A 13,233-nucleotide genomic window follows, 5' to 3' on the forward strand; every position below is an offset into this window, starting at 1 on the left:
AACCAGCATAGGTATACTCTTCAGCTCATGCAATTTTTTATTTAAATAAATAAACTGCACTTAATACATGTGTATTATGGTATTAATCAAGGTAGAACTGTTATCTTCTGTATGGGATGCTGTGCACTGGATCTTTACGTGGTACTTCCAGCAAGTTATTCATGTGGCATTCAGGGATGCCTTTTTACATGCACAGAATGTGCACATATGTTTATTTCCACTGGAATTCCCCATGTTCCAGTGGAAAATAAAATTGTTATTTATTAAAAAAAAAAACAACCTCCAAGCCCTAAATTAATCAGAAGTCTGACATTTCTTTTTAGCTTGGATAAAGTGATGCAAAAGTTCTAGAAGTATCTTTCTACTTCCATAATTACGATTTTATTAGATGATACCATGCTGACTGTTGTAACTGGAACAAGACGGGACAGATTTAAGAAATTATCTTCAAATATTGTGATTTGCCAGTATTGGCCCAAGTGTAACACATGCACAGTTTATTCAGTAACGCTGAAAGAACTTTCTTCCTGCTAAAAATCTAAGATGCTAAATCTGTTAACGGATGTGAATTTCTAAAAATAATACGTTAGAGTGTGTGTTAAGATTGAAAATTGATGTGATTGGAAAGCTGCATCATACATTGTTTTTTCTTCAAAAACTGTTTTAACTCTATCTGCTCATTTCTTTCCTTCTGCAGTAAGCAATCTATTTAACCCTGTGGTGCTAGAAGTTGTGATTTCTTCATGTGCTTGCGCATGCATATAATGTGGTGAAATCCAGACTCCCAGCACTGAAGGGGTTGTGTGAGAGTGTGTTCAGTATTTGGAAACTTTTTATTGTTTTCAGACATTCTGCAAAGGAGCATTATTGACTTTTTCAGGTTCTTATCTAAAAATGAAACTTACATTAAACAAAGCTTTCCCAAGAAAGCGTTAAAAATTATTTGCTGCTACCATCATCGATCAATGCCTCTATTGTAGCATGTAACAAGTGTTCCCCAAATTATACTTTGATACAACATTTGATGATCCTGATGTATTGAAGATGGAAAAGACAAGCTAAAATGACTTTGGTGGATTTTTAAATGTAAATAGAGGGAAATAGTTCTGTTTTCAGGCTTTTTGCAGCTATTTCAAATGGAAATAAGGGTGTTCTGAATACTGAAAATAATTGATAGTGCTCCTTTAAAAAAAAAGAGTTTAATGTGATGCATTTAAAATATTTTTTCATTTGTACTGAAAGTAATGTTACTTTAAAATGTATTTGAATACTAACGTTGCTTTAAAAAGTTCAAAATAGAATACACGAACTACAGTGAAGAAACTGAAATAAAAGTATCAATTTTTTATTATTTATTCAGGAGATTTCACCTAAACCACAAATTCAGAAAAAAAATGAAGCTGATATTAGCAGTTCTGCCAACATTCAGAAACCTGCACTGTTATCCTCAACTTTGTCTTCAGGAAAGGCTCGCAGCAAGAAATGCAAACAAGAATCTGGAGATTCTTCTGGGTGTATAAAACCCCCTAAATCACCACTTTGCCCAGAATTAATACAAGTCGAGGATTTGACGCTGGTCTCTCAGCTTCCTTCTTCTGTGATAAATAAAACTAGTGAGCACAGACATTTTAAAAAACATATCGTAATTACTTATGAGAGATATGCAGAAAATTTTTTTTTGGTTATGAATGGATATTGCATTTAAAAATGAATCTGCTTTTAAAACAGTAACAACAAAAAAATAAAGCCCAACCAGGAGAGAGAATTAGGGGTAGCATAGTACTTTTAAAAATTTAAGTCACATAATAAGACATCTGAATTACTCTACTCTAAATAATACATTTGTTTGAGTCATGGCTTTTAATGGTTGACTTCGTCTCTAGCTTAAGTCTCTACATTAGTATCAAGAGTAATACAAGATAAGTCAAACCTCTCTTCTGAAGGGGCCTGATTCATTAAAAATAAAAAACATACACTTGGGTTGTGGATCTTTCCTTCTCTGAGAAACTCTGTCTTCCGCAGACTGATGGTGTGCCTGTTGGCTGTGACATTTTTCACCTTAATGTGATACTCCCATAAATATCATGAGAAAGAGAAGTTACGTTCAAGATCTGTAGTGGGGAAATGCATAAATCAGTTTTCTCTGTCCCATGAAGTATATCATAAGTGTTCAGCCTCTTAATGTGTGTAACTGATTTGCAAAGTACCAAAATACTGGTCATCCGAAGAACAGGTTTACTATGCCTCCTTGAACACACTATTTATTTTTGTGGGTTTTGAAATATTTCTGTTCTTTTTTTTTGAGGTTATGTTAGATTTTATTCCTGCTTAGGGTCAGACCTTATAAAAAAAAAAGGCTGTTTTTGGCTTGAAGAACACAAGCTGATAAGGCCAAGAGTTTAAATAAGTATTGGTTACAGTAAGTCAAAAGCTAAGTTTGTTGCGCTTTTAGAATAGTTACTTAATGGTGGAAGGATATACCTGCATCATATGTTCTGCTTAACCTTCACTTGATATTTTCCCTTTCAAGATAAGTTTCTTCTAATCTTTTCTCACAGATATTTTTAAAGGAATGGGAGAGGGAAGTGTGTAAGTTCAGCCATCTTTATTTATTCAGGAAATGTTGATCTAAATTGTTGCCCTAATTGCCCCCTAAAAATGTTTGTAATTTGTCTTCCCACGCAAAAATGGTAAGTATTTTTCTTTGAGGATGTTTTTATTTTACAGTAAGTTAGACTAGTTAGAAACGCACTAAAAAAATAGCTAATTTACAAGTTTGTTACTTAACAGCTTAGGTCTTGCTAGCATTGTGTTTTACCACACCTGATGGAAATTTTTACTCTTTGTCTGTTACATCTTTACATTTGAACTTGCCAACCTTTTACTCTAAAAACTCATAAATGATTTACAGTGTAATGACTTAAATGATTTTTTCCAAGGCAAATGTTTGTGGAACTGTACAAAAATGGAAAGGTTTAGGGGAGTGTTTGCTTTGTTTTTAATGAATCAGGCCTATATTATCCTATATCAGTCCCCCCACTTTTGATTTTGTTTAAGTGAGATGTTCTTGAGCCTTCTTGTTATGCCATGCATTGGTAGTATACGTTTTAAGTATAGTTGAGGGTATTGATATCAGGTCAGGAGACGAGATCTAAAATGAACCACTGCTTTTTCTTATTTATTTAACATGCATGTTACTAGAATCAGTGACTTCTTAGATCTTTAAGTGTGGTCATTTGTTCTGTTAACTGTACAGTCCTGTTGCTGAGTTCCATTATAAATGACCTACTCTCATGTTTTCTGTGGGGTGGGGGGAGGGTTGCTTATGATAAATACACTGTTTGCTCTAAAACAATAGTCTTTATCAATGGAGAATTAGATGCCCTATTAATCTATAATAAGCAAAAAGCAGAATCATGTCTTGAACGTAACTTTTTCTTTCTGGTAGTCACAGTTTTTAATTACTTTACCAGTCCTGCTGTGATTACCAGCTCTGCAGCTAAGAGCTATTTAAAGCACTTCCCGTCTTTAGATCTCTAAAATACTGCGGTAAGATTATCATCTCTCTCTCTGCTTCATGAACATTGAAAGATCTCTTTTTAGGTCCATCACAGCCACTGAATTCCCCTAGATCCTACAAACATAGCCAACGGAGAAGAAGATCACAGCGTTTAGCCACTTGCTCGTTGCCTGATGATTCTGTAGAAAAAGTTTCTTCTCCCTCTTCAGTTACTGATGGAAAAGTGTTCTCCATCAGTGCTCAAAATCAACAGTCATCAAAATTGGAGGGTAATGTATCTTAATCTAATAAAGAACTGCCCAAGAGAAATTGAATCATAAAAATGAGACCGTTTGTGCTTTTCATCTAATGGGACATTTTGATTTACTGTAGCTAAAGCTGAATGCTGTTCCCTTGTTATGTAACACTGCAACCCAAACTGTTATTTGTTGGGCCTTTGTATCTTTTTTTAATATTACATTCTTTCTTTTATGTAGTACCTGATGTTGCTCATATGTCACTTGAGAAGCGTGGACCCTGTCTCCCTCTTGATTTAAGCCGTAGTTCGGAAGTCACAGCACCACTATCCACAGAATCCACTTTCCGTAATGAATATCCCAGTAAAGACAAGGAAGATATTCAGATGATTACATATCTTTCTTCCAAAGCAGTAACTGATGGAAGAGTAGCTACGACAGTGTCAGGTAAAGAGATCCAGTGTCCAGCCAGTTAGGCTTATAGTTGTAGGATTAAAACATGCATGTATTCAGTCACATGAAAAGAGATAAGCTTTTTGCTTTCTGCAAGCTTGCAAAACCACTTCTCTTCCTGTGGTCCATCCATCCGGATATTCTTTGCCTTCCGCTAGCTTCAAGCTGTATTAGCACTTTTTCTAACATGCCTTAGGACAGAGCTGATTTAATTGTACAGAGAGAATGTGAAATATAAGGTGCAGTCTTTCTTTTAAAAGTACTTTTCTGTTGTTAAGACTTATAAAAAAAAATTATATGGCTGTTTACTAACATACTAATATGTACTAAATTTAGACATACACTTTTATCTTGTGGCTTTAGCTTTTAATTTAGTAGAATTTTCAGAGGCAGTCAGCATTCTTCTGCCTTTACTTCTGTTTGCAGTAAAAATTTTGTTATTTTCCTGCTAGGAAATGTTACTTGAAAATATTGCTGAAATCCTCTGAAGTTTATATGGATTAGGTTCACCCTCACAGAGCTAGCATAGAGCCCAGTACTGGAACTTGGGGCTATATCTTTCTCACTTCTTAATAGTGTACTGGGTGCTGTCATTTAAGTGAATCACTTGGATTGAAGCAATTAGACGGTTTGGAGAAGAGGTCGCATTATGATTTACAGACTCTAAAAAAAAAAATTGTTTTTAATCTAGTATATGTTAGATGTCCATATGTCTTTTTTTTCCATAAATAAGGCTCCTACATGTGTGTCATACAGTTTTTTTTTTTTAATTGACTTTAATAGGAAAATGATTCAATAAAGTAAGAGAAGGAAAGTCAAATTATTGATTATACACTTATTGGGAAGTTCTTTGATAAATGTGTTTGATAATAAGGGACAAGTACTGTGACCGTAAAGTATGTAATTTTGCCATTCTGAAAATAGACCTATTTAGGAGAAAACCGTAATTATGACTTTGCAGTAAGCTGCCTGTGTAGCTGCAGTATTCTAGGTCAGTGAAATGTTTTGTTCAGTATGTATGTGGCCTTCTTGGGTGTCTGCCCACACATGCTCCCATTTACTCTGTGTAAGAGGTGATTGATTGCTTTACTGAGTTCCAGCATAGCTACTGCAACCTGGTGCAGAAAAGTCTGAGTAGGATTCTTGGATCAATATTATGTAGGTTAGATTAGATGACTTTAAACATTCCTTATCTCCTTCTCTCCTTCTGTCCCTCTCTCTCTCTCTCTCTCTCTCTCTCCCCCCAAGAAAAAAATACATATCTATTAATCTCTTAAACTAAGTTGTCAAAATGAAGGCTATGGAGATTTCTAATTAACTGTTATTCAAGCTTTTTAAAATACTACTTAATTTCTCAAGTCAAACCATGTGGCAAGCTTGGCTTATTTTTGATATATTGCATAGTAATAGAATCACCGATTACTGGAAAAGTTAGTTCTGCAAGTGTCCTTTTATTTCATGTCTTTGGTCAGTAGAATTGATTTGGGGAGGTGTGTAACTGGCCACTCAGAGAACAATATCATAATAGAAATCAACAGCTTCTAGTTGCTACCATTTATGTTCACGTATTAGAGCTCATTTCGATTACTGGCGATTTAACTTGCGTTTTTTATTTTTCTAGCATGTTTGGTGGATCATTTAAAATGTAACTGGTAATGCTGATGGTCTTTTGTTGTCTGCTTAATGGGACTGGCTTGGGAGTAAACTCTGAGTAAACTCTTTCTCTCTTCTGCATCCATAAGTGTTCTTGTACCTCTTGATTCATCTAGCTGGGTCTTAGTCCTGGCCGCTGCTGTGTCTAGGCAGAGAAATAGCATTTCATTTATAGCCACCTTTTTATGATTCAAGAACTTTTGATATGTCCAGACTATTCTGTCTGGGTGTTTTTTTTTTTCTTTTTAAAAACTTAACTACATTGAATCCATGACCTTTTATTGGTGTTTCTACTGTTAGATTTTATTGAAGTAGTCTGGGAAGACCTGGTGATCTAGACATTAACTAAGTATGTTCAAGTTGAAGGTGCTTTCTTTTGTAATCAATGAAGCAATTAACTGTAGTTTCCGAAATTATGGAGGTAAGTATTTAGGCTGAAATAACCTGTTATGATCACTCGCTTTCCTGAGGTCAAGAGGTACTTCGTATTAGACCTAGAGATGTAAGTTGCGACTTCGGAAGTTCAGAATTGTGACAGGCACTACCTGTTGAGCAAATTGAAAAAGCAAATTTACCTCATCAAAAATACTACACTTTAGTCACTTCTCTTCTTAAAAAATACTAGACAGGTATCCTTCAAAGAGAAGGAATGAGATGTGCTGAAATATGGAAACATAAGTGGAAACTCACAGTATTATCACAGATTCCTTCATCAAATCATTGCACAAAATGGGCCTCTTGTTGTTTTATGAAGGCAACACAAAAGCACTGTGATCAGTTCCTTCACTCGGTAGTCTATTTGGAAGTTCTGTGTACTTCAGTAGACACTGGTATGCTTCTGTTTATTTTTTGAACTGAGGTGCTGCATTGCTTATAATGTTACATAAGTAACATGATTTGAGCAAGCAATCCGGATTTTAAATTTCAAAGGAAAATATTGTTGCTTACAAGTAGACCAATATTACTAGCAGTTGAAGTAAAACCCCAAATTATGCTGATTGTGTTACACTTACATGTTTATATTTTTGTTGCAAGGGAAGTTGAAATATCAAAAGCTGTGGAATAGAATATCACACAACAAAATAAATTATTTTAACATCATATAATTTATTTTAATTTTCTAAACTGACAAAAGCTGTTCCACTAAGTGCTACTGTGTTTGTAGCACAGCATTCTCTTCTCTGCCTGTGCTCGTGGTAGTGAGGCTTTTGCCACCTGAGCCATACCAGCCCACGGAAAGTAGTTCTAGAGACATGTTGGAAGGGAAGCTATAAATAGCCATGATTTGCATTTGTTTTTAATGTGAACTCAATCTTTTTTGTGCTAGAAACACAAAATATACTTTGTGGTAACAGAACAATGACATAATCATTAGTTTGGCAAGTCCAGTCTTGAAATATTTCTCTCCTTTTAATTGCAGACTTCCCACACTTCACTGTGTGGGAGGTGGCTGAGTAGACTCCTGAGTAGGAATAAAGTGGGAATTAAAAAATAATAATAATAATAATAATAATATGGTAATGTCTCCATAATGGATATTTTCTTAAAATGCATATTTGCCTTGTTGTTTTTGTTACTTGCCCTTCAGAATGTGATTGTCTTCTTTGTCTGATTTTGTAGTTATTTGTAAGGCATAATAATTACACAGTTGAAAACTGGTTTGTAAACCTTAACATTTCATTTAGGATTTGGAATTATGGATTTTCAATCTATAATGAATTCTGTAATATTACAATAAGTAGAGATGAAGTAACGTTAGTATAAGTGGAAAAACAAGAATATTAGTGTGTTATGAAAAGTGACAAGAATATAGCAGTGTATGCAGCCATAGTAGTAATTTCTCTTTTCAGGTAACTGTACAAAGGCAGCTTAGAATGCTCTGTCATTGAGATGGGTGTGCCCATGGCAGTTTTCTGCCCATAGTAAATGTTCCCTCATGCAGTTATCTAATTACTAGTTGCCTACTTTTATCAGACATACTTGGGCTGAAATTTGAGGTACTAAAATTTCTGTTGTGACTAGCAGACTCAGAGTATGTCTAACTTTTTTGAGATCAGGATTTCTTTTGAATAATGGAAGTGAAATACTGAATTCTTCTAAATGTACAGACTGGAAGTGAATTATTCTAACAATTGTTCAAAGGAAGAACTTTCATCAAAATAGCAAACCAAATTAGGTGCATTTGGATGGTCCTTTTGTGTTCTCTTTAGAAACGAGTCAACACATTAATGGCGTCAAGATGTGGAGAAGAGCCACTCCTTTACTGAGGTGCTAAAATATACTCACTGGGTGGCAGGTGGCAAAACAGTTTGTTCTTTAACAGACACAAATGTTAACTAGGAAACCAAAGAAGGGAATACTTCATACAGTGTTCCATGTTGATAAGTATCCCACTGAGATAACTGCCCTTGAAATAGAGGAAGGCAAAGCTTAGATGGTTCACCAAACTCAGTAGGATTATGGTCTTATGTGTCTTTGATTCAAGCTACTGGAAAGGCTCAAGTAGCCTCAGCTGTAGAAGGCGCAGCTCACGAATTAGACCTCGTGCAGTTGAACAGCTGCATTTGACTGCTTTCTTGATTGCATAATATTGTGAAGTCTTGCATTGTACAGCTTGGAACATCTGACATTTGAAAATGCTGTGTGGTGTGATAGATGAAGCTGATCCTGCAGCTTTCTCACACTAGCTTTTTGACTGTTTTCCAGAGAAGGCTGCATAGGAGCTGGACTGAATTTTGTGTAAAGTGTTTATTGCTTCCTAGTAGAATTGGGTTGATCTGTCCAAGGCTGGAAATCAGCCCTATAGAGGCACCAGCAAGCTGTTAGTGCCTTTCCTCCAGAGTAATGACTAATGAATTTCCTTAATTATTTTAACATTGCCTCTTCCAAATCAGCTTTGTGTTTTCCCTTATCTTAACTTCTAGCAGGTCTCCTTCAGGATTTTTATTTTTTATTGTGAGGTGAGCTGATGAAGATTAGGCTTTCATAATTATGGTTAAACGAGACTTACAGCTTTCACAATATCAGTGAACACAGCAATATAGAACTTTTAACAGTATCAGTAATTTTCTTTACCAATAACTTTTTTCTGTGTTTATTGGAGAATTACATTGTCCTACTGGAATTTAAATATCAGCAATGAAATTGTAATCTTAGGGCTTAATTATGCCAAGTTATTTCCTCATTTATATCAATTAGAGGTAGAAAAATGCCATTTAAGCATAGCAAGCTTTACTGAATAGTGCAAAATAATTGTTGGTATGTTTCTGAGTTGTGACAAATTGTCATAGTAGCTTGCATGTAATTCAGATATGGTTCAAATATTTAGAATAAGTGGCAAATGCAATAAATTGAAATGTAAATCCGTAGCACTGAAAATTATGTATAAGAATTGTTCTCTGTTCACAGAATGGAATGAGATAACTTGAATGATGTTAACAGTATCAGCACTTTTGCTGTTGGCATTGATTTCTATTAAGTGGAACAAAAAGGAAACAAAAAGGCTTAAAAGTAGGAGTAAATATACATTTTAAGCAGTAAACATAATTTAGAAGAGAATGCAAATTCCAAAATAGACAAGAAACTTCTGTGGCATGTATTTTTTTGTATGTAAAACTAAGATCTAGGCATTCATATACAGTAATTATATGTTAAGTGTGATTATGTTATTACCAGTATTTGATGTGTCAGTGATCTTACTCAGCCACTGAGCTGGGTGCAATCCTTATTGAATGCCTAGTAAATCTGTCTTCTTGTTTTCAGCACCCTCGTCTCATGTACATGCCTTACATCTGGAATTGCCTTTAACCAATAGTCTAAAGTTACCCAAAGGGAGTAGTAAAAAAAAGAGGTCTTCCACATCAGTGAGCTCTGAAGGGACAGAGATACAGTACTCTGTGCCCATAAAGGAGAAATGTTTTGAGAGTCTGAAGGAGAAAATATTAAAGAACGTGATTGAGAAGGACAAGCATTCAGAAGTTGGTAAACTACAATGCTTTTTGTTTCCAGTGCTTTAGAGAATAAAATTAACTGTAAATTGACATTAAAATCATTGTTGTATTGCTTGTATGTATTATATTATGTGCCAGTAGAAATTTTTACAGTAAAATGGTTTTTACAAGAAAGTGGGGTTGTTAGTCAGACATTGCACTTAAATCTCACATTCTTAAATTTTCAGGTGCAGTGAGAGTGGAAAGAAAAGGAAAACTGGAAGAGAAGAGTTCCACAACATATGGTATGTATAGAGCAATGATGTTTTTAGGAAAAAAGTAAGTCTCTAACTTTTACTTGATGCCTCTAAAGTACAAATGTAGGAGTGTAAAATATTTCTAGGGTCCAGCTGTATTTCCTTAGTTCAAGTCTTAAAAGCTGTTTTAATGCATATGGCGAGTTGATAGTAAAGGAATAATTGTGTAAGAGAACTGATGTCCCCATAAGCAGGATTTGTGTAGTGCCTGTGAGAGGCCAAAGCTGGGTGTTTTTGGTTGTCGGATTATTGTTTTTTTGTTGTTTTCCAGTTTAATTAGTGATAGTACAGTGATACTGCGTTTATTTCGATGTGGTGGCCAATGAGAACAGGGGAAAAAAGGAGAATTTTGATTGTTAATAGTAACAAAACATTTGGTAATTCTTGAGAGAAAATCTGAAGGAAGAGGCCTTTGTTTTTCCCCAGTGTAAATATTACAATTATAGATGGAGAATTCATATGGGACTGGGCCTGTTTTTTCCATGAGGGAAGAGTTATGCTTCTGAACTGTACAAGAAGATACTAAAACTCAATATATATACAACAGATAATCCTTAAACACTGACATTAATGATTTCCTTTCTGTAACAGTTCAATTTCTTTAGCTTGCTGCTGGTTACTTAGAAAATGACCATGGAGTGACAGGTGCTGTGAGATATATTTTGTCTGAGAGAACTAATAAGTTAAACAGATGTCACAGAGTTATCTCTAGAACTATCTAGAATTTCTCTAAGTTAAAGTGCTTGTCCCTACGCATATATCAACAGTGCTGCTTGTAAGTGAACTGCGAAGCAAAAGGTGCACCATAAATTTCAGAATCAATTTGCTATGAAGATATCGCTTGAAAGTGCTGACAGCATCAGCAGTTTTGTGATGAAAAAATTTCCTTTAAATCACTTTCTGTAAGTGTGAAACATGTTATGAAGATGATGCCTTTTTGTTTGGGATTTTGCACCATTGAAAGCTTTCTATTGTAAACCACAAGTTAAATAGCCGTTAAAAACTGTTTAATTAACATTGTTTATGCCACTGGAATAGTTTGAAATCAAAATGGTAAGCTAAAAGAAATAAGTAGTTTGGAGTGATATTGTTTTAAAATGATAAATTTTTCTTTCAGGTAAAAAGAAAGAAAAGGAAAAGGAGAAAAAAGAGAAGAAGGAAAAAGATCATAAATCAAAACAGAAAAAGAAGAAGAAAAAGAAGAAGAAATCTAAACAGCATGGTAAGTTTAATATGTGGTTTTTGAAGGTAAGCCAAATGATTTGTTGCATTTCTGACATTAGACATTAAAATTTGTTTCTCAACAATATAAATATAAAAATTTTTCAGAAAACAGATCGTGGCCTTAATGTTATAAGTAAACTTGGTTCTATGACCTCATTTCTATTTATAAGCTTGTCTCTACATGATAGACACAGATTATTTCATAGACGTTTTGTCTTCTGTCAAAATATGTATATGCAGGTAATAATGATTTTGCTTTCTGTCTCTTCAGACTCTTCATTTGAAGCTCTGTAGATTCATCTACACCTTATCTTGTTTGGACATTACAATAGTTCTTGTATCTAATCTGTTGCTAAATTTCAGAGGTTTGTTGTATGAGATGGGGCCTTTTGGTGCCCTGGGAGGGACCTGGACAAGGTGTGTTCTCCTGCCATTGAGTGCTTGGAGATGAGGCCATGAGGGGCAGATTTCCTGTGAGGGTCCAGCAGGGCCCTGCAGTTGTCTTTGTGTTCCTTTGTGGGTGTGTAGGTGGGCTCTTATCATTTAACCTGACAGGATGATCTGCAATTACTTCTAGGAATCATTGTTGACAGTGCTGCAAATAGATCTAAGGAAAGTAGGATCTCTAAGGATAACAGATGGTAAAGGAGGAAAACTTCTAGGAGAAAAACAAGAAGATACTGTGCGAGTTCTTTCTTACTCATACAATGATAAAATGTTGTATGAAAAAGTATTCCTCTATATGTTCTGAGGCTGGTGTGTATGGGGGAAGTATTAAGCATGTTGGTATTTTTAATGCTTGTGTTAGCTACTAAAGTTCATTGTGTCTCTTATTGGAAATTTCTGGAAAAACTGTAATGAAGAGCATTTGCCACTTCATGTTCACAGCTTAATCAGTCCTAATATCTCAATGTCCATGTTCTTTATTTCTCCACTTAATTTTTTTTTCTAACACTTTTTTCTCTTGTCCGAATGTTACTTTTTGTAACGTTAAATAATCTTATTAACTTTTCAGATTATTCAGATTATGAAGATAGTTCCGTTGAATTCTTGGACAGGTGCTCTTCTCCATTGACGCGGTCCTCCGGAAGCTCTCTGACTTTGCGCAGCATGTTCTCAGAGAAGAATACATCATACCAGTATCCGAGAGCTATCTTGTCCGTTGACCTTAGTGGAGAAAGTAGGTTGACTGAGCTCAAACTTCCAATTTGTATGTTTAGTTCCTTAGGAAATATAATTTTGAAGAAAATGTTTCGTGTAGATTCTTAATGTAGCTATAAATCACGACTGACCTTGATTTAAGTATTCAGAGCATGAGTGTTTAGACTCCTCAAGCTGTTCTGCATTGTACTTCTGTATCACATTACATTAAAAGCATTTTAGAGGGATCATCAGGAAATCTTAACATACCAGCAGTGCATTTGAGTGTTATTTTTTTTGACCTGTGCGAGTCAAGACTTCTGACTGACAGAAAATTGTTTTGTTTTGTTTTTAAGTATTGAGTCTCTTTGCACGCACAATCTCACATGCATGACTTTCTACTAGATCTTTCAGATATGGAGTTCTTGGATGATTCCTCTACAGAGAGTTTGTTACTTAGTGGTGATGAATACAATCAGGATTTTGATTCAACTAACTTTGAAGAGTCTCAGGATGAAGATGATGCTCTCAATGAAATTGTTAGATGCATTTGTGAACTGGATGAAGAAAATGGCTTTATGATTCAGGTAAAGAAATTAGGGGGTTGTACTTTCCATTAAAGTTTTGTGCTTTTGAAGATACCCTTCTAAGGTGTTGGAGACTGAATTTACATTGAGAGCTGTAAACAGAAGTGACCAGTAATAATAAAATATTTTACACTTGATGTGACTCTCCAGCATATGCAGAACATTTTCTCATGG

General features: G+C 35.0%; 1 protein-coding gene across 8 annotated transcripts in view; it reads left to right on the plus strand.

Annotated features, from left to right (window-relative positions):
• Positions 1-13,233, plus strand: part of PHF20L1 (PHD finger protein 20 like 1) — a 52,251-nt gene that overhangs the window by 24,866 nt on the left and 14,152 nt on the right. For 5 of the 8 annotated variants that reach the window (XM_021386538.1, XM_021386542.1, XM_021386537.1 and 2 more), the window contains 8 exons: positions 1,361-1,613; positions 3,604-3,789; positions 3,997-4,203; positions 9,625-9,843; positions 10,040-10,096; positions 11,226-11,330; positions 12,348-12,512; positions 12,878-13,059. In XM_021386538.1, coding sequence (XP_021242213.1) covers positions 1,361-1,613; positions 3,604-3,789; positions 3,997-4,203; positions 9,625-9,843; positions 10,040-10,096; positions 11,226-11,330; positions 12,348-12,512; positions 12,878-13,059 — 1,374 coding nt within the window. The remainder of the gene's footprint in view (positions 1-1,360; positions 1,614-3,603; positions 3,790-3,996; positions 4,204-9,624; positions 9,844-10,039; positions 10,097-11,225; positions 11,331-12,347; positions 12,513-12,877; positions 13,060-13,233) is intronic. The other 3 variants (XM_021386544.1, XM_021386545.1, XM_021386546.1) reach the window with 1 other exon arrangement.

This window comes from Numida meleagris, chromosome 2 (assembly GCF_002078875.1).
Source record: "Numida meleagris isolate 19003 breed g44 Domestic line chromosome 2, NumMel1.0, whole genome shotgun sequence".
In the NCBI taxonomy this organism is placed as follows: Eukaryota; Metazoa; Chordata; class Aves; order Galliformes; family Numididae; genus Numida; species Numida meleagris.